Source organism: Anas platyrhynchos, chromosome 10 (assembly GCF_047663525.1).
Source record: "Anas platyrhynchos isolate ZD024472 breed Pekin duck chromosome 10, IASCAAS_PekinDuck_T2T, whole genome shotgun sequence".
Taxonomy (NCBI): domain Eukaryota; kingdom Metazoa; phylum Chordata; class Aves; order Anseriformes; family Anatidae; genus Anas; species Anas platyrhynchos.
The window spans coordinates 7,076,226-7,097,119 of record NC_092596.1 but is presented as its reverse complement, the minus strand read 5'-3'; the positions used below and the strand labels follow the sequence as shown (position 1 = coordinate 7,097,119).

The 20,894-nt window shown below is 45.7% G+C and overlaps 1 protein-coding gene across 4 annotated transcripts; it reads right to left on the bottom strand.

Moving 5' to 3' along the window:
• Window positions 1–3,182: 3,182 nt before the first annotated feature.
• RLIM (ring finger protein, LIM domain interacting) lies at window positions 3,183–20,525 on the bottom strand. Of its 4 annotated transcripts, XM_038184051.2 has the most exons (5): window positions 20,335–20,524; window positions 12,593–12,627; window positions 11,564–11,752; window positions 10,627–10,710; window positions 3,183–9,804 (listed from the first exon to the last, which is right to left on the bottom strand). In XM_038184051.2, exons 3-5 carry the CDS (start codon window positions 11,730–11,732, stop codon window positions 8,273–8,275), a joined length of 1,785 nt encoding a protein of 594 aa, XP_038039979.1. In that variant the 5' UTR covers window positions 11,733–11,752; window positions 12,593–12,627; window positions 20,335–20,524; the 3' UTR covers window positions 3,183–8,272. The 4 variants fall into 4 exon arrangements, with proteins under 4 accessions (XP_038039979.1, XP_071899270.1, XP_027320980.1 ...); XM_072043169.1 differs by lacking the exon at window positions 10,627–10,710 and having other exon boundaries at window positions 20,335–20,525; XM_027465179.3 differs by lacking the exon at window positions 12,593–12,627 and having other exon boundaries at window positions 20,335–20,475.
• Window positions 20,526–20,894: the final 369 nt, after the last annotated feature.

The window sequence follows — 20,894 nt, the reverse complement described above, 5'->3', positions numbered from 1 at the left end:
GACATCAGATGAAAGCTGACACACACGTTAATTTGATATGGCTCAGGCTTTCATTTTTCTTTCCATATGCATCTCAACCCTTTTTCAAGTCAGGGATATTTACTGCAAATAATACTCAAAAAACCCCCAGCGGGAGCTGATAAGAGGCAGTAAACAGGGATTCAAAGGCGGCAGCAGCAGCCCTCCTCCGCGTGCCATGCGTGCAGGGACAGGGCAGGCAGCACACGCACATGTAGCGCTCCGTCGGGGAGCTTGTGAGCCTGCCCGCTGGGAAATATTACTTCTAAAATTCAAAGCTGGTGTTTTATTTTATTTAAATTTATTTATTTTATTTTATTTTATTTTATTTTATTTTATTTTATTTTATTTTATTTTATTTTATTTTATTTTATTTTATTTTATTTTATTTTATTTTATTTTAATTTTATTTATTTTTATTAAATTTTAAATGAATTATTTTATATGTTAAATACTAAGCATGTCGATGTCTTATATTCGTTTCCTAGGAGCTACAAAATATTTTAGACAAGCATGTGAATGGCATATATACCTGCAGCCCCTTTTGGTATCCGTGCTGTGCAGGACCCAAGATCCATCCCCCTCCATGACCCCAGTGCCAAGGGGAGGCACAGGGACCGCAGTGAGTGGCTGGGAGGGTGAGCACAACGTGAGTTTAGGGCACGCTTTATTTCAGCTTGGGTTTGGGGGTTTTCTTTAATGCAGAGTAATGTATTGGAAACCATGTAATATTGGCAGCGGGGAAAAACAAGGGAGGGGAAAAAAATATATATACACACACATATATACACACACAGAGATCTAAAGCAAGAACAACGCAGGGGAGGGCACTGCAGGACCAGAGTCACGTCGTGTGGAGCAGAAAGGCTGCCTGCTTCGTCGTGGCGAGGCTTCGGGGTGTGCTTTTCTCGTGTTTTGGGCAGATCAGCTGCCATAAGCTCCCTGCGGGGTGGGTGCTCGGCGGTGGGCTGGGTGAGCGGGGCTCTGGCTCCTGGCTGCTGCTATTGTTGTGGCTCGCACCTCTTCCTCCGAGGCGCTGCGCCGCGGGGTTGTAAATCTGTTATCGGCCCATCTGCGGCATTGTTCGGCCCTGGCCTACGTGGCCTGCGCCTCATCGCCCCTCCAGCCTGCCCGCTGTTCCCGCAGCCTTCTCCCACCCTTGTTGATGCTTTCACCAGCCCCGCTTCGAGCGGCCCAAACCCTTTTTCCCGTCCCGCTGGGAAACCCTCCCTTCAGGTGTTCAGAGACCCCCCCGTGTTCAGGTGTTCAGGTCCTCCCCGAGCCTCCTCCTCTCCAGGCCGAGCAGTCCCAGCTCTCCCGGCCTCCCCTCCCAGCAGAGGAGCTCCAGGCCCTGCAGCATCTTGTGCTGGGCTCTCTCCGGTTCCTCCATATCTCTTTGTACTGGGGGGCCCAGAACTGGACCCAGCACCCCAGGTGGGAGGGGAAGAGTCACCTCCCTTGTCCTGCTGGTGATACTTTTCCCAATGCAGCACAGGATACCCTTAGCCCTTGTGCTTCCCGGTGCCTGGGCCTGTTCCCCTCCACCTGCAGGACCCCACACTTCTTGTTGGACTCTGCGAGGTTCCTGCAGCTGAGCCCTGCTGCAAAGCACCAACACCCCAATGCCACCACAAGGAACATGCTCTGAGCAACCTTTTTTCTCAAAAACCCCAAACCTGACGGCAGCCAAAATGCCAGAAACCCTCCCCAGACAGCACCGCCCCGTTTGATGAAGCGGTTGCTGTCGGGGACGCTCGACGCCTGCTTTTTCACATGCTCGGCTCAGCAGGGGATTTATTCAGGGAAACAGTTGGAGCATGCAGCATCAGCTTCTCATTAGTGGCAGAGACAATGCCGTCTCCTTTAAGGCAAAGATGTGGATTTAGTTTTCCCCGTACAACTTTACTGTAAGGGCTTAGGGAGCCGCGATGCAGCTGAGCTTAGATTCATGATGTTGAAAGCCCCCAAAGAGGTCCCACCAAGGGACAGGCAGGGAAGATGAGCTGGCAGCAGAGCCTCTGCTTCCCTCCCACCACAACCAGCAGCTCCCATCGAGATCGAGGAGAGGTCTGCGGAGCCCTTCCCAAGCCGCTCCAGAGAGCACACATGCTCCGAGGTTGGGTTGGACTTCTAAAGCAATTTTTGGGGGCAGTCGGCAGTTTTTAAGGAACAACCACAGGGATACACAACCCAAAGGACTTCCCACAGGGCTGAAGCCAGGGAGCTGGCGAGGGGTTCCTGGTATGGAAAGAGTGGGAACTACTTCATGGGTGAAGACACCAAAACGAAAATTCAGGCCTATGGCAAAGACTTGGGGGAGAAGTGGTGCGCTTCCAGAGCAGGACACCTCAGAGCTCGAGATGAAGCCTCCGGCAGCTGGGAAAAAACTCTTCCCAGAGGTCTCCCGAGGGAGGCTGAAGGCGGAGCAGAGTCCTTGCTCAACACGTCCCTGGGGAAGCCCACAAACCTTCCTCCTGGCCACAGCAAGGCGAGCAGCACCGTGCTGCCAAGCAGCTGAGGCAGCTACCCGGCAGGAGGAGCAGCCCATGGCACCCACACGCTGGGTGCTGCGTGTTTTCGAGCTGCCCATCGCTGTCCTGCCCCTTCTCCTCCTTCCATGCCATCAGGCCTCTGCTCCGACTTCCTACCCGAGGAGCGGAGACGAGGTGAGGGAAGCGCTGGTAATAAAGCCAGCTCCCCACACCCTACAAAATTTCCTTCCCACTCGAGCAAGCATTTGCACGTACATCAGCTACTAAATTTAGGGCGAAGCTTTTAGCCATATGTGAGAGCTTCTTATGAAAGCCACGAGCACTGCAAAGCGTTTGGGGCATTTCTGGTGGGGCTCAGCCCTGCCAGCGCCCCGTCACTGATGGGTACCCGTAAAAGTCACAGCTCGCACTCAGGAGGTAACTTACTGCTTTATCCCACATTATCCAAGGACAGATTTACACGTCTGGCTCACCGTAAGATTTATTGCCTCTGGTTTATGTACTAAGGAGCAATAAATGCTTCAGGGAACTAAGCTGCACCATTCTGGGTCTTTTCTTTCTGCCTGGCCTCAAGGCAAAAGGCGCACATAAATTCCTGCCACATCCATCGTTACTCCAGCACGTTCCCACCCTAAGAAGAATAAGCCCAAGGAGTGATGATCAAGCACAAAATGGTCACTTCATGCATTTTATTGAGTCTATTTAAATTTGCATTATGACATCTTACATAGGGAACAAACTCCTCCTAAATATTAGCTATCAAATCTGGTCGAACTGTTGTCCGATGACCTCAGAGTACCATTTTGTACTAAACAAGTCCAGTATAAACAGATGTAAAGCACTGTACAAAAAGAAAAAAAAAAAAAAAAAGGAAAAAAAAATAAAAAATAAAAAGGAAACTGTTACATTCTCAGTTGAATTCAGGGCTTCCCAACCGCGAGCCGTACTGGCAGAGAGGGAGAGTCAGGAAGGGGTGTTGGGTGTTTTAGCTGAAGGGACCAAAACCACATAAAATAATCAAAACAAACCCAAAAGTATGGTTAAAAGACATCTCAAGAAGAGGTTGGGAAGCCCTGGTATAACAAATGCAAATTGATTTTCTTTTTTAACACAACACAGACTTAATGTACTTTGGGGAAGTTACCATCAGTCCTGTCTCTTCACCTTCCTCCTTCCCTCCCCAGTCAAGGACAAAGAAAGAAAGAAACAAAAAAAGCCTAGAGTATGCAAAGATCGGAAATATTTCTGAATTTGTTACAGATTCCCTTAACATGGCTCCGAGCCAATGCTCACCAACACTTGATCGCAGCAAGCAATGAGTCCCTGTGGCATGATGGGGAGAAACCCAAAATAATCGGGCACGTACAGATGTACACTTTATGGTAACGAAAAGGAGCTCAAGCCAAAGATAAGGCCACGGCTTACACCAACCAGGTGAGCCTTGCAGCGTGGTGGCCAAGATTGCGTTGGGAGCTTCGGAAAAAGCCACCAAGAGCCACAGCCCCACGGGCAGCCGTGCCACCGCCTCTTCCCTCACCAAGTCGGGCCCTCCTTATCATGACACGGCGCGGAGCCTCCCCATTGTGTAGGCAACCCTCGCAAGATAAACATCCCCTGCAATTAGACAGGGAAACAGCCCTTTGGACGCGACGTATTTGCATAATCCAGCTAACTGAGAGGAAACGGGGATGACAGTCATTACGGTCCATTGTGTCAACATTAGTGGGAAATCCATTAGTTTGCAAGCTGACACAATGGACAATTATGGCTCCTTCAAAACTGGTACAGTATCGTGTTAGTGCAGCTGCTGTGCATGCACGTTAATACTTCCTACCAAAAGTCTTTAAACTTTTAATGAGTAATTTCTATGCATGCGGTAGCTACGCTAATGAAATCGTTTTTTAAAACGAGTCAATTAACTGCCTACAAGTTCTTTGCAAAAAAAAAAAAAAAAACACAACCCAACCTCTTGTAAGTGATTAAAAAAAAAAGTGCATGTAAAAAGGAAAGCTAACAAACCCCAGGAATAAGTCTTCACAGTCTTTTAATGGATAAAGCCCTAATTTAAAGAAAAATAAAAATAAAAAAAAAAAAAAGTAAGCACCCACAACTCTGTATCAGTTTGCAATTTGAGTTAAACTATCAAACATGCTCTTAATTAAAAAAATACCATTCGCTCTTCTAGGTTTTGGCCTCGCAACTGCTTTCGCAGCTGTGTATGGGGGTCCTGCTGTCAGAGAGCTGTCCCGTAGGACAGGAATCCAGCTCACCCACCAGATAAGCACTCCCAACAGCAGCTTGGGTGGTTTGGAAAAAACACCACGCTACGGAGGGAGGCAGGCGGTAAGAGGGAATCCCCTTGAAAAACAAAGCACAAGCCTTCTGAGCAAGAAGAAACCAGGCTGCTCCAAGCGACGGGCTGGAGATCTGTGCCGGCTCTGCAAGGGTAAGAGAGGCTCCCACAAGGTGGCACTACGAGCCAGGCAGCTGCCGCAGCAAGGCTGCCTCTGCCTCTCTACTTCTCTTTTCCGTACAAGCAGGCATTTCAAAATGACAAAAATGGCCATTTTAACCTTCCATGTGGCTATAAGCGTGCGTAAAGGTGCTGCATCCCACCTCTAATACCAAGAAAGAGCAACCCAAGGGCAGCGATGTGTACAAAATCTCAACACCATAATGACTTCAAACTGCAAAACCGGCTAACGGCGAGCCTTTAAAATTAGTGCATTTCACGTTCTGTTAGCAACCAACGTGGAAACACTGACTTTTCCTAACTGCAACATAACTTTAAAAGGACAGAAATGGAATTACCCCATAAAAATGCAGCAGCAATTGGGAATTCCTCTTGCCAGACCCCAGCCCTACACCCACCCGCAGAGGTGCGGGGTTTGTGGATACGGTGCGATACGAAGGCACTGGTGGCCACCACCGAGCTCTTGGCTGCAGCTCCCAGCAGCGGGGACACTGCTCTTCCCCAGCACTACTGCAGGGGCCAACAGATGACTCAGCTACACAAGGAGCTCTTCATCATGTCAGCAATTTAATTCCTGCTAACCCTTCCAGACCTTGGGCACCTAGCCCCCAGCACCGTCAGCACACTCAGCGTCGGAAAAGGCGTGTAAAACATTGAGAACACTCAAGGGCTTCTCAACTGAGCTTAAAGTACTTGTTCTTGGTACCATTTGGGAAACCTCCAACATTTTATTAGTTGCTATCATTACAGAAAGATAAAATGTTAAGGCATGCCACTATTAAGCTATAACAAAACTGTAAAGTTGAGCCTACCGAAGTGTCCAGTTACTGGAAACTCAGAACATTAAAAAACAAAGCTACGTTGGCTGACACGCATCACAGCCGTGCCTGGCGTTAAGTAGCACTAATGGGCTCCTTTCTTGCTTGTCACCGTGCTTAGTCTTCAGAGAAGTATGTCAGGTTTTCCAAATCTAAAATGGCATTCATGTGGAGAAGGTTGCTTTTTTTTCCTTCTGATTCTACGCTCCAGTAAGTCAATAGAGCTACTGGAAACTGCAACCGATAGCAGGTATTTGCTATGTGAATGCTGCTGGAAGAAATTCAGAAGTGTTATTTTGTTGAAGAAATTTTGGCATCAAATATGTTACCTACATTCATGAGAGTCCAGCACCTGAAGTTAATAGCTAACCTCCAATTTCAGAGTGATGCGTGTCACAGAGGGAAAAAATTAAGACCATGAGCTTATTTATCCCTCTTAAAAACAAACAAAATCCCCCCAAAACACTTATTCCTTGTGCCATGACAGTGTGTCCCACCAGGAGGAAAGCAAGCTCAATAGCCAGTCAGGGCTTCCCACTAAACCAAACACCACAAAATGCACACGTATAAAAAAAAAAATGTGAATTTTGGGACATGGTGGACTCCTTAACTGATGAGACATTAAAAATGGCTTAGAGCAGAGACTGTATTTTATGCAACCACCACTAGAAAACATCAAAAATGTTTTTTAATTAGGCAAAAAAAAAAAAAAAAAAAAGATAGGCTAGCTTTGGTTTTATCATCTGAGGAGCACGCAACATTTCCCTTACAGCCAGCAAGAGCAGTTCATATCCCATTGCAACTACCACTCTGGAGGTGAAAGAAACACTGCTTTCCCTGTTGCAGACATAAACTAGGGGAAAAATAAGAACAACACTAGAGAATACAACAAAGACAGCTCATTGAAGTGCAGGGACACTTTCCCCTGACACCGCTGAGTTAAGGTACAGGATCAGACTGGCTGCAGTTGGCAGGGACCTCTGGGGCCATGTGGTCCAAGCCCTGCTCGAGTGGGGCCACCCAAGCAGGTTGCTCAGGACCACATCGAGGCAGCAACACAGCTTCTGGTTCTCCATTTCTGTGTGCCACAAACACACTTCTAAAGGCAATTGTTCAGACCTTCCAATGAGAGCATAAGGAGTCTGTTTTGGAATGCATAGCCAATCTTAAGAATAACATTACAAACATTCCAGTAATCAATTATAATCTCCAAATTTAACGTAGCATTCTAGTAATTAATCTCTCTTCCATTTAACACTTATTTTTCTGCAGCACTCAAACCGACACTGAATAGATCATGTTCACTGAACAGAACTGATATTGCTGAAGCTGACTGGGGGGGGGGGGGTGTTACTATTTGTCTGCTGAGGAATCATACAGGGTTACCTTTAAAGTTTAAAGTAAAAAATGCAAGAACTGGGCATAAACCTCACGGAATAAACTGGTGTGCACCAGTTTATATTATTACATATTAGGAACCGTATAAAGAAAAAAACAGCCATTAGAACAGTTTCTAACTTTTATCATCTTTTTGGGTGACATTACTGAGCCAAAACACTGCAATTATAAACATTTAATTTCCATTTCTTAAATGCAATTAAGATGTCTAATTCAACTGTTTTTATATTACAGTAGCTTTTCACATAAATAGTACAGATATGCACTGCTCTTGACAGGCACACAGTTACAAAAGCAGCTCTCTTGTATTTAGTTTGCTCTCTGTGTGGTGGGGTTTGTATGAAAAGCATTCTCAATTTCTAAGCATGGTACAATTTTAATTCTTAATGCGTTAGTACAACAGTGCATTGGAAAAGTACTGAGCTTCTACAAAAAAGCTTTACAATTTTAAAACAGATTTTTTTTTTATTTAAACAAGCATAGGCAATTCTTATATTTCCACAACAAGATAAATATCCCAATTAAGCTAACAGCTCATCCTACAGCGTGCCATAGTGATGGGGAAAGGGCTAACATTAGTGTTATTTACAGACACGTCCAATATTAACCCAGTATGAAAATTTAAAACATGTTCAAGTGTGCAATTAAATTTGTGTTATCTTTTTCAGTCAGTTGGATTTCTTGCAGAAAATCATCTACGACTCACGTACATTAAGCTGGGATGACTTCTCAGACTCCTCGTAAGCACAATCTTTAGGACAAAATGTTTATTGGACTGGGGGAAGGAAGTGGCTAGAACTTACTCTTCATAAAGAAAAAAGTATTTTTAAATTGGTAGGCGTCTTTGGACAAGTGAAATTTAATCACACAAACTGGCTAGATGTCGAAACCCCTAATTAAAGGAATTTTAGGATTTTACAAGCTTGAATTCAGAGAAAATGCTCTCATGAGGGAAGATTCACTCCAAGTCAGTATTATACAATGAGGTACCACTCAAAAAGTGGCCATAAAGGAAGTGACTTCTTTGCCCATCACTATTACACTAGCTGCTTGGCCATGAATTCAGATCTCATTTAGACAACACTCTCTCTGTTACCAGACGCTAAGACTGCTCTGCGACAAATGGGACAAGTGGAATTTTCTGATAACCAGCGATCGATGCAGTGGACATGATACTCGTGAGAACAAGGCAGTTTCCGAAGCTTGTTGCCTTCTGTGTACTCCGTAATACACACGCTACAGGTTTTCAGAGCATCGCTCTCACCAAAATTCCTCATGGCTAGGTTGTCAATTTGTTCTTTGGTGAGTCCTCTTGGTTGGTCATCATCATCTTCATTTAGTAGGAAAAATTGTGCTAGGCTAAGGAATGGGAGAGAACCACTTTCTTCAAACGTGACCGATCCTCTTGTATTCCGACCTTCCCGTCTGGCACCAGATGTTGAACCACCTTCATTACCACCTTCGTACACCTCCCCTGAGCTAACATCCGTACTTTCATTGCCTGAACTACCACCACCTCCGTTCTGCGGCTCGGAAGCATCCACGTTCTGATTTGGAGCGGGGCCACTTGGATCTGCATCACTATCACTATACATAAAGTAACTCAGCTCTCCAAAGCCTGTCATTATCTGCCTCAGCATAGTCTGAATAGCAACTGATGTAGTCTCGCTCAAGCCTGTGTTTAAGATCCTACGAATAGGAATCCTAATGGTACTGACATAAGTTCTCACTCCAGCCCGTTCTGAACGTGAAAATGTGCGCCTAAACCCTCCCCGTTCGCTCTCATAAGTGACCGTGTTGTTAGGGGTCTGGGACCGGGACCGAGTTCTGTTGGCTATGCTGTCCCTTTGCCGATACTCCCCGGGACGAACTCTTCTCACCTGAAGATCGAGCACTATGGTAGGAGGCCTCTGCCCAGGAGTTGCAGACTCACTGGCACCATTAGTTTCTGAAGAACCTGCCGCCTGAGGAGCAGGTCTCGTTTCAGGGGCTGAAAACAGAACTGCGTTTTCACTCGGCATGTCAGTCCCCACTGCATGCTGCCTTAACGTCACATGCTGCCTAGTTCTAGAGCTTCCCTCAGCTTCATTCACCGACGAATGGTCAAGCGTTTGAGATGATGTATTGTGATGAGACCTGCGAGGAGCCTCACTCACTGGATTAATAGGTGACCTACTTCTATCAGTCCTAGCCCGTGTCCTCCGCTGTTCTGGGCTCCTACTTCTCGCTCTCCTCTGCCCTCTAGGAGAAGCTTCCTCAGTTGTTAGCTCCTCTGAAGTGCTCCTTTCTGATCCAGGCTGCCTTACAGACGGTGATTCAGACCTTGGAATTTCAGAGTCACTTTGGCTGTTTTCCAAATCCTCCCCACTGGAAGGCTCTACAGATGGCTCATTCTCAGTTTCCGGATTTGTGTTCCCATTATTACGGTTGACATTTATTTCCAAACTGAATCTGAAGTCACCACTATTTGGGTTAGTCCGGCTCACTGCTCTCCAAGATTGGTTTCCTCGTTGCCCACTTCGTGTAGTATTTCCAGTCTGTCGGACTGAATTAAGCCAGTCTATTATAGAATCTCCATTTGAAACATCTTCTGCGGATTCTGCACCTGCGAAAAAGACAGTGAACTACCAAAATTAGAGTACTTAGCTAACATTGGAGTGATCTTTTCCAAAAACATAAGTGCTTAATTTAAAAAAGCGACAGTTTTGAAGCGCTTAATCCCATCAAGAGCAACTGTAGTTTCACATGTAGCATCACAGTTCTTATCTACCAGAGCTCTGTTAAGGGAGCAGGAGTGGATTTCTTTTTCCTAATATGCACAGACAGGCTGCAGCCATCACACAGCAAACAAGTCTAAGTAACACGTATTATTTATTGTAAATGGAAAGTCTTACTTCATGTGTTAAAACACATCAATATTCTGTGTTTTCCTTTCCAAACAATTAAGGGATCTCACTGAATCGAGACCTATGTTTGTCCTGACCCTTCACTTGGAGATCAGCTGTGCAGCAAACCCATCTTACTAAAGAATGAACCCCAGTGGAAAGCTCCAAGAATCCTCCACCAACCTCTTTAGAGGGGTGATAACAAAACCCATAGAGCACCTTTGGAAGGGAAGAATGGTGAATAAAAACAAAAAGCAGAATTGCCAAAAAGCATCCCCAAAGGGAGCAGACAGGAAAACAATCTTCAAAATAAAGAAAAAGAAACCTAAATGGAACTTTATTCTGATGCAAGTAACAGACACGTTATGGGTGAAATCTGTCCCAAACTGATCTCTGCAGCAGATATCAGACATAACGTTCACTTAGTTTTGAAACAAAGCTCACCTTGCACCTGCCTAGGCTTAACTTGTTCCACTCCTGCACTCAAGTTAAGGTCCGTATGGGGTGCTAAAGTTAAGAGTTTTCACAAATACTGTATATACCTCTATTCTCATCACTGTTTTGCTGTGGCGGACCTTCTTTAACTTGGTGTAGCCTTCTCAGCAACTCTTCTTCAGTAATTTCACCTTAGAAAATAAGCAAAATTTTCCAAAAATATTTCCAAATCATATGTATGGCAAGCATTATCAAAAGCTTCTACAGAAGGTACAAGCCACTGTGTTGTCTTTTTTTTCCTCTAATTAAATCCTGCCATAATGAGACTGCCAAGCAGGTTGCTAAGGGGCAGTTCAGACACTTCAGCACCACTCTTCCAAATAAGTTTTGCTGAAGGATCCAACAGTTTCAACCTACTCAAAAAAGACAAATGTGCTTTCTGGTTCTGCAACCTCTGCAACTCATCAGCAGTTTTCTTCAGCCTATTCCAATTAAATGGCTGTCCAGAGTGGGGAAAAAAAAATGATAATGTGTTCACAAGCACGAAAAAAAGTTCAAATTAGTTGAAGTCATGTTTTAAATTATAACTAGTTTCAATTAGGCATCATCCTATAAAGAGTCAATTTAAAGTAATAAGTTGATTAAACATGGACATAAAAACACCCATGCAGAATCTTGCACCAGATTAATTATCCTAGTTACAAACTCTTAATACCAGCATAAAGTTTTCACACATGCTTAAGGGCGATTTCTGTTCTGTCCCAGAAGTCTAAGGGGCCATAACAGGGTCAACTCTGGATGTTCCCATCAAGTGGTGTGAACAGCAGACTTTAGTATCTGATGAATCCACATTGTCCCAACCACCTCTCCATGGTGGAGCCCTCAATTTTGAGTATGTACAAGGTAGCAAGAAGCTACTCCCTACCACGGAACACAACCGCAGCACATGAACTAAACGGGTGAAGGAGATTGAGGAGAACAGATAACGACACAAATCAACTACAGGCAATTCCAGTAAGATGTACATACACAAGCATAACCTACCTGGTGTTCCTAGCAAATTGTTATCTCTCATCAGCCTGTAGTCCTCTTCGCTCAGGTTGTTTACAAACTGATAGAAAGCTTCTTCTCGATCTAACCGATCTAGCTGACTCTGACGTTGTGCTTCGGATTGATCGATATTTCCTTTATCACTAGAATCTGAGCTCTCCATCTTGACAAATGGAAGAGTATCTAAAAAAGAAAAAAAGAAACTCTTCGTTCAACTTAGTGAAACACAGCATGATATTTAGATGTTTAACCTGTAGTATATTCTTCATTAAGTTGAGGAGAAAAGGACTTTGCTAATGAATTTTCAGTTAAGACTGGCTGCAAAACGACATGGATCACAACAAAACCATTCTCAAAGCACGAGCGACTTCCAGAACTACAAAGTCTAGAGCCACCACTACTTATATTCAAAGCAGCAAGTACAAACACCATGGAATAGTATCAGTTTACTAAGTGTCCACAACAATCTTTTTGCCATAAAATACTCCTAATACTGCAACTGCCTCATGAATCCCAAAGCCATGCCTTACAGTGCCATACAACAGCGTAGCACGAGGCACAAACCATATGTGATTATACTAACTCTAAAAGAGTACTCTAAAAGAGATTAAACATTCATCACTCCTCCTTTCTGTGCACTATGGTAAAGAAAGCAGAAATCAATCTAATTTACTGCCAATTAAGAGAACCACCCTCTTCAACATCCAAGTGAGTTTTAACAGAATGAAGGGATTTAAATAAATGAGTCTGAAGATGCTATAGAACACTATATATGAAAAAAGAAGAGACGGGGCTATTGGTATCCTCCAAAATGAAAAAGCAGTTGTAAAATCAGCTCCGTAGCTGTAAGTCAAGAGAAGAATTTGCTTGCAAGTTTCAGTAATTAGCGAATTACTGATGTTGATGACTAATACATTTCCAGGACAAAACTCCACCATGTATACCTGCCAGAACTTCTGCTTCGAAGAATTATTTTCTATAATGTGGTTATATTAAAAAAAAATAAAAAAGTCTTCTCCTCACATTGTTTTTCATTTGGAAGAGATCCTTCACAGCATCTCAAAAAAAAAGAAGAAAATTAAATTAATACAGTGTCTATATTTGGTCAAAATTAAAACAAAAGACATGCAAATGCAGGAGACATACTGGCACTAGTTGTGCCATGCAAATATATCAAATGAAGTTAAAATAACTAGTTTCCTTAATCATCATGCCTCGCTACTCACAACATCAAGAATTTTCCTGTATAACTGGTAGAATCTAGTTACTCAGAGAGGTGATTAGCAAGCTAATCCTCTGCATGCTAAAAAGCTCTGCAATAATATTCCCCATCAAAAAAATGTTCCTTTCATTTAAACCATGTTGCATGTGACATGGAAGAATAAAGCTCTTTGCTTCTTGCTGGAAAGTTTCCAACATTCAGACATCTGTCTAGTGCAAAAAGCATCTTTTTTTGGTTTGTCAGCACAGCTGTCAAGTCAGGACTGCCCACAGTTAACACCAGTGCCGCATGATCTCCGACTGGAGTTTATTTCAGCTGCTATTGTGAACATTAAAGTGCGCTGACAACCTCTGTGTGGCAGTAGGAAATTCCACAGGATAGGACACCCCACTATTGCAGGCTTGCGGATGACAGAAACAGCCACTCCAGTCCTCATTCTGACGCAGTAAAACTTGTTTTAGGTTAGTCATGTAAAAGCACAGATGACCTGTTGGCCCTCCGTGTTACAGGTGTGGAAGGCTACTGGGATTTGTTTCCATGAGAATCAGTAAGCAGCAGCAATCTGCGGGGTTACCACCGTTCCAGACGGAAGGCCAGCAGCTGGCCCTGCATTGCTACATCTCTGGTGCAACCCGAAGACTGCATGGCCAGTCTGAAGACTCGCATGTGACACGCTGTCAAGTAAACCCACTCACAGGGGAAGTTGCACAACGGTTCCAGCAGGTACGTCCCACTCGGACTGGGCTCAGTTACGAAATCCGTGTGCCCTTCAAACCTCAGACACGTACTTCCAACGAGAACAGAGCTTGCTTGAAACCTGACAGCTTTTTACACGCTTTCTGCAACACAGCTATGACCCCAACTAACTTCAAGACATATCAAATCGAAGGAAAATACCAGGAAGACAAAGCTGCTGCTTTTTACAAGAGACACCTGAATAATAAACCACGTAGAACGAGACTTGATTCCAAAATAAAGCCCAGGAAGATGCTTTATCTTTGGAAAATGCTCTAACCAGCATTTTCTTTTTTTTCCATGAAACTGACGGCAGTGAAGCAAAGTTGACAGCACAATTAGGAAAATCAGGGAATGCAGTAACGCTAAAGGACAGGGGCAGCATAAAGCTGTTTGTAAAATACTTTCCTCAGAATGGTTGCTACCTTGATTTTTACTGAGCTTAAAACGTGTTCTTCACAAACTGCAACATTAGCAGATTTGTAGGCACTAGGCTAATTCAACAACAGGTTTTAAAAGAGTGCATTATGTATACAAAGTCTGACATTTGGTTACTGCTTATGCTTTGAAATTTTCCTTTTGACTGCAAACTCCAGTGCTCGCGGGCACCTTGGCTATCTAACACCTACTTGACAGCGAGACTTTTGCCCACTCCATTTCAGAAGATGTAGAGGACACTGCTCTTGGTCAGGAAGAAGGCAAGAGGCAAAACAAGTGAAGTTGAGAAAAATAACCTCTTCTTTACCAACAGACTGATGCACACTTCAATAGCTGACTCTTTAGGAATGCTGAAACTACAGCAAAGTCAGTCTTCCTTATTTCCAGGCTTGCTCCCCTCTCCTCCTCTTTCAGCTTTCAACTGTAAAGTCAGCTGCTGGTCAAGACTGCAAAGACATCATGGCTAAGAAAAAGCCTTAGATCTGGGATCTCAGCACAAATCCCACTTGCAGGGTTCCCGTGGTGGCAGTGCTGCTCCGTTTTTGATGTGGTGGAGGGTCACACAAATAAATTGGGAACCCTTCCCTCACTCGGGGGATTCAGGCTTCTGCGCTCAGCTCACACACTGCAGCAAATTAGGACCGGCTTAAGGAAGCTGACTGCAGCAACACAGAGAAACCTGACGAGGGAAAAGCTACAGGTATACTATTAAGTTACAAAAGAATACCCAACATTTGATTATCTAATAAGCAGGTGCGCTTCAACTCTGTTTCTCTTTCTCCTAGTGGTTTCGTTCAACTCAAAGTAAGACTTTGTTCTTACTCATGTGAAAAGATTCAGAATTTCCTTATTTAGTGTTCTTCCCTGTCAGCACTGAGTTGACAAAGGGTGGGGAAGGTCACGTCTGTGAGTAGGAAGTTCAGATCTGTCAATTACTGCCAGCTTCAGCCGGGATATCCAGTAATGAAAATCTTTTTTTTTTTTTTTTTTTTTTACAGGAAACTGGAAAAAAAAATCACCTGAAGGCTGCCCAAAACAAGGTATTGTACTGAATCACAGCTAGAATAAACTACTTTTTCTTAAAAAAATAAATAAATGAAGGGAAATATTCTTCAGCAGCTGAAGATCCAGATATTTTCCTGTGAATACTACAGTGAATTCTTAATTGGTGTTCCCATCCTTTGACGAGTCAGCAAAGGATCTTCCCGCAGTTACGCTCCAACAATCTCAGATCTCAGAGCACAGCTGACTAGCTGCCTCCCCACCGCTGCTACAGACTGCGGCAGCAAGAACAGCAAGCCCCAAGCAGGTAGCGATACTTCATTTTATTCAAGAGGATGTAATATGAGCTCGTGGATAGGAATGATTTACCAATCCTAGATGTTCCCTATGGTACGCAGTACCAGAAGTCTCTTACCTTTTCCCACATGCCAAGTCATGAGTGTGTAAACAGAAGCCAGTCAGGAATTTACAGTCATTAAAAGAAAAGGAGTGGGACAGCAGGCAGGAATAAAACACTCGTGTTGTCCCTTTATCTTTGCCAGTAACACTGGGCGTCTCCGGAGTGCTTAGCACTGACAGACTAAAGAATTCTTCCCCCAAAAGCACTGATGGAACAGAAGTCCCGGTGCTAAATTGCTAGCTCTTTCCCCTTCAAAAACGGTTCATGTTTCCTGACATCAGTTACCTGTATTAACACCAGAACACTAACTTAGCCGGCATTCTTGAAAACACGAAACCTTAACATTATAATCTTCATCAGATTTACGAGGCAAGCCTTAAATTTTAAGAAGAGAAAGGCACTTAGCTGATGTGCAGAAACAAATGAGATGCTTACGAGCCGGCTGCGCAGCCAAGGTCTCTCAAACTCCCCCCATCGAGGCGCTGCTGGCGTCTCAACGTTACGTGCGAAGGCGGAGCGCCCTGAGTGTTCCAACGTTTCCTGAATTACCTCACAGCCCAGCAACATAATTAATACCTTGGTATACACAGAAAGGATGATGGCAATATGAATAAGTGTCTCATAGATGCGCTCAGCAAAAGGCTAATTTCTCATTTATGATTCATAACCTCAGCTTAATTAGGTACTTCAGCCAGCAGAGCACCTTGCCTACTCCTAGGCTGCAGGAATTGTCAAACCCTTTGACTAAAAGCAGCGACTCAGTAGGGGAAGCTGCACCACTTGGTATTTCTGGTTTGGGCTTGTTTTGGGTTACCTGTTCTCTCCCCTCTTTCACTGAACACACCTCAGAGATGTTTTAGCTGTGTGGCTCTTCTGCAGAGCTGCCTGCTCAGCGCTCTTTCCCCCAGCTCTGACATCCCGCCCCGTTGGGCAGGACGGGCCCCAGGCAGCTCAGTGACTGCGGGCTCTTCAGGCACAAACAGGACCGACCTAACGGGCAGCACCGACTCCCCCGGCCCGCGTTCGATCCGACTACCAGGCTTTCCTAGAAGACTCACGAGTGGAGAAATCGTTTCCATGCTCGTCAGCGCACAACTTCTCAATAACCAAAGGCAGACAGAACAGGAACTACATCTTCATCTTAAATATTTCATCTCTCCAGACTGCAAGCTCAAAAGCAGAAGCACAGAACTGTCAGTGAATCCTATCATTAAGGAAAGGAGATACCGTGAAACAGTGAAATCAAACAGCTATTTGCATTGTACATGGAGCTTCGTTGCATCAATGTTTTTTTTGTCTTTCTGGGTAGCTACACAAGTCTTCCTTGGCGATTAGGCTGAAGGCTATATGACAGCGTAGGTGCAGTTCCCTAATCTACATCTCAGAAGTGGTAACAAGGAACTTTTCTACCTTTCAAAACTGCAGCATGAATTTTGGACGCACTCCTTTTCCTGCTACTCTTGCTTTCTGATTGTCTGATGAACAACAGCTCTACACAACTTCAAGATTTCTGATTAAACTTACCACAAATCCTAAACACACAAGAACTCTGCGTCCTCCTGGCCTCAAAAAATACCATGGAGCGTGCCCCACTTGTGGAAAGTGGGAAGAAACTTGTCTTCTGAGAAGTATATCGTGTAAACCGCAATGAAATTCAGTGCTGACTTAATACGGAGAGTTAAGACACGGATTCAGCCAATTCACTGCCCCAGAAGGCTTCAAAGCAAAGTCCATACAGCAAGACATCACTCTGAACGTACATTTTAAATAACAGAAAGCAAATGAATACTCATTCAGCACAGCTGCAGAAAATTCCACAGAATAAAAATAAAAAAAAAAACACAATGAAAACATTTCAACAGAACACGCTGATAGGAAGAGGCGAACACTTGCCCATCTTACTGTATTGATTCCCACCTCAGAGAGATCTCAGCACAGAAACGAACAATTCCTTACAGGTTTCCAGATCACCTTCTGGGTGGAAGGGTGGGACTCAGCAATTCCAGAACACTGAGCATGGGGAATGAAGACGGAAGTAAGAAGATGGAACACGGCAACAGTCACCAAAATAAGAGCTTCACGTTTCATCCTCTGCACTTATCAGCACAGCATTTTTCGCACAGACGTTGAAAACAAAATTCAGACAGCACTTCCTTTTGGGCCCAAACTTGGAGGGTACCCCAGAAGAGAAAGCTCAGCGTCCACAAGGTACCACAACTTTCCAGCTCTGGGAGAAGACAGTTGTGAGGCTGGGCTCTTCTCCCCCAGCAGCAGGCTTCCTGCTGGCTCAGCACGCAGAAAGCTCGAAGGAAGCAGCGCTGCTGCACGCCCGTACCCAGCGCTGCCACGGAAAGCCAGCGGCATGAGCAGGGCTGCCAAGTAAGGAAGTTGTGCCCACAAAACCGAAGGCCATCACGCTTTGATTTCTGCGGAAGGAGAACTTCTGGTCAGGGGAAGCACTGAGGCAGTCGCACTGACTTAAAAGCCCAGCTCTACGTTTTTACTCTCACTTTCTGCACAAAGCTGTTGCCGACGCAGCTTCTACTAAAAGGCCAAGGAAACAGTGCCGATCGCTGCAAATACAACCCCCCCCCCGGCGACTCCGATGCGAGGACTTTTTGTTGTTATCGCTGCTGCCTGGTACCCAACAAATATCAAAGGGGAAAATTTCAGCACAATCTAAGCGAATTTCCATACCTATCCTAAGACCGTAGCTCCATTTCTGACGACAAACTAAGGCGGGCAAGCTCAAGCACTCTAACAAGATTATGTGCACATACATCTTGCATGTTGAAATTAAGGCTGCTCTAAGTGAAATGCTTTTAAGTTACTAAATTAGGAGCAAGTGAGCGCGCCCTGACTTCTCCGACATATTCAATTATCCTGAGATGATTTTATGAGGCTGCACAGCTCCGCAGACCTCCTTCAGTAAAAAGCTAGGCTCCAGCACTGCAGAGCAGCAGCAAGACACTAACAAGGCCCTCGTTAATGACAACGCGAGGGAGGTGCAGCCTTGTGTGGTTCTTATGACCTGATCTGCAACCAGGAATTTGCACAAAAGCAGAACTGAGGCTGTGTGCCACTTCTGGCTGCCCCTACTCACCACGCAACGACCCTGCCTCTAAGTTCTTATGCTACTGAGATGTTCAGAGGCGTTGGTTTTGAGATGCACAAGGCCACCATAAAAATATCCTGAGTTTTGCTTTATCCCTTGAAGACCAAGTTTCTCAAGCTAAAGAGTTGATAAGCTCTCCTCAAGACTAAGATTATGGCTCAAAAACTCGGATAAATACCCAATAATCTTGCTTGGATTCAGAGATGTTTTAGTACACGGAAACAGAAAGCTCTATAAAAAAAATAAATAGAAAAGCCTAGTAACCTGTTCAGCTGGACTCAAACGGAACCTTTAGGCTCATGTAAATTAAGTCAAAACATTGAGTTACAGCAGTAAAAAAAGAAATTACAACACCTCCGCTGCAATTAGAGGCATTCTACCAAGATCAAGGAACTTATTTTGATACATTTCCATAGGGATGAGGAACGAAGGGATGAACTAGCCAGGTACATTAACACGCGGGTGTTTAAGGAAATATTTCCATCGCGGGATCACATTACTCATTCCCCTAAAAATACTGAAACAGAAAAAAAGGCACGTAATAGAGACCAGACACTTGTAGCACTGTTTCCAGCACACCTTGGTATGTCCATGTATTCAGGGAGATGGGAAATAAATACGATACAGATGTCAGCCACTACGTGCTCAACGAACGCCGGCGCGCTTGTTCAGTCACAAACGTTTCTGTAGCACGAACTGTCGTGTTTTAGTTGTGCAACGTAACAAAAACCCCTGAATTTTATCATCTGTGGAATGCTTTCCACTTGTTAGCAGGAGGGGAGACAAAATCCCAAACCATAATTTGTTTAATACCAAAACGGTCAATGTGTAGAGGAAATCCACTCATTTTAAATGCTAGTTGACCACCACCACAAAACTAAGCATCGAACTCTTAATTAAGATAATTAACCGCCTAAGAAGCAGTCAGCTCTTCTTTATAAAAAACGTGGTTAAGTCACTGCAGTTAGCATTCAGGGACAAGTAGGTATCGGGACTCCTTTAGCATCTTGATGACAACTTCCAGTCTGAAACCAGGCACCGCTGCCAGCCTGGGCAGGGAAATACCTCAGCCGTGTGACTGGGCACGGTGCAGTCTGAGTTCCTGTTTACAAGCTCCTCCTGATTATTGTTGTGACAAATTGAGAAACAAACAACAATATATAAAAAAAAAAACGGGATTTTTGTTGTGAAAGCTTTTGTTGAGTTCCTTCTCCCACCTGCTAGAATCAAAACAAATAATGAACCTTAAAAATCTACATGTTACACCCGCTTGACATTGCTCCTCCATTACAGCAGGCCACCGAAGATGAAGAAACACACAACTGCACTTGCCAATAGTTTTGAGGCGTGGTAAACAGAAACCCTGAACGTCAACAAACAGCATTTAAAAAAAAAAAAAAAAAAAAAAAAAAGAAGGAAGGAAGGAAGAATCTGCTCGGAAAACCAAGGTAACAGAGCAAAGGTAAGGCGGCTAACGTGCCAACAGGGCCGGCACCGCCAACACCACAGACCCCAGCAGCTCCCAAACCGATGGGGACCCCTCACGAGGGACACAAGGAGCGCCCTGCCCCGATCCCCTCCTCCCCCCAGCCCACGCCAGCCCCAGCCCCAGCCCCAGGCCCCGCTGCTGCCGGCCTGGGGCTGCCCAGCGAGGCCCCGAGCAGCGCCCGCAGCCGCCCCCCCCCCCAGCCAGGGGCCGCCCTTCCCTCCCCTCCCCTCCCCTGCGCGATTTTGGCCGTTAAAGGCCTGGAGGTGGAGGTAGAGGGGGGGGGAGGGGGGGGCCTGAGGGGCTCCTGAGGCGCTCCCCGCCGCGGGCCATTTTGGGCGGCCGCCCGCCGGCCTCCCGCACTCACCGCTCGCCCGAGCTCTCGCTGCGCTGCTCTCCCCGGGCTCTCCCCGGGCTCTCCCCACCCCGCCGCCGCGGGCTCGGTCGCGGCTCAGCCCCGTCGCCGAGCTCCGTGTGCCCGCCGCCCGCCGCTCCCCTCAGGCGGCCATTTTGTGCTCCATTGTTACCAAGGAACGGGGGGACCGGAAGCGGCCGCCCAACGGCGGAAGTGAAGGACCGCGCTCCCCCCGCCCCTCCCGCCCCGCGCATGCGCACACTGCGCCTCCCGGGCCGGGGCAAAGGGGGGCGCTCACCAACGAGACGAGCCGGGAGGACCGCCCGGGAGGGTAGAGCGGCCCCGTGCTGAGGGGGGGCGCCGCCATTTTGAAGAGGGGCAAAGGCTGAAGGGGGGGGGGCGGTGAGGCGATGGCCGCCCCCTGCCCGCCGACCCCTGCCTTCTGCCCGCAGTCCCCCGGCTCGGTGCAGCTCCAGGTGGAGCCGTTCACGTTGGTGGCGGCATTTTTAGTGTCCCCACAGAAGCCTGGTGGCACGGGGGCCATTTCACGCCCCCTCACAGCTTGAGGGCAG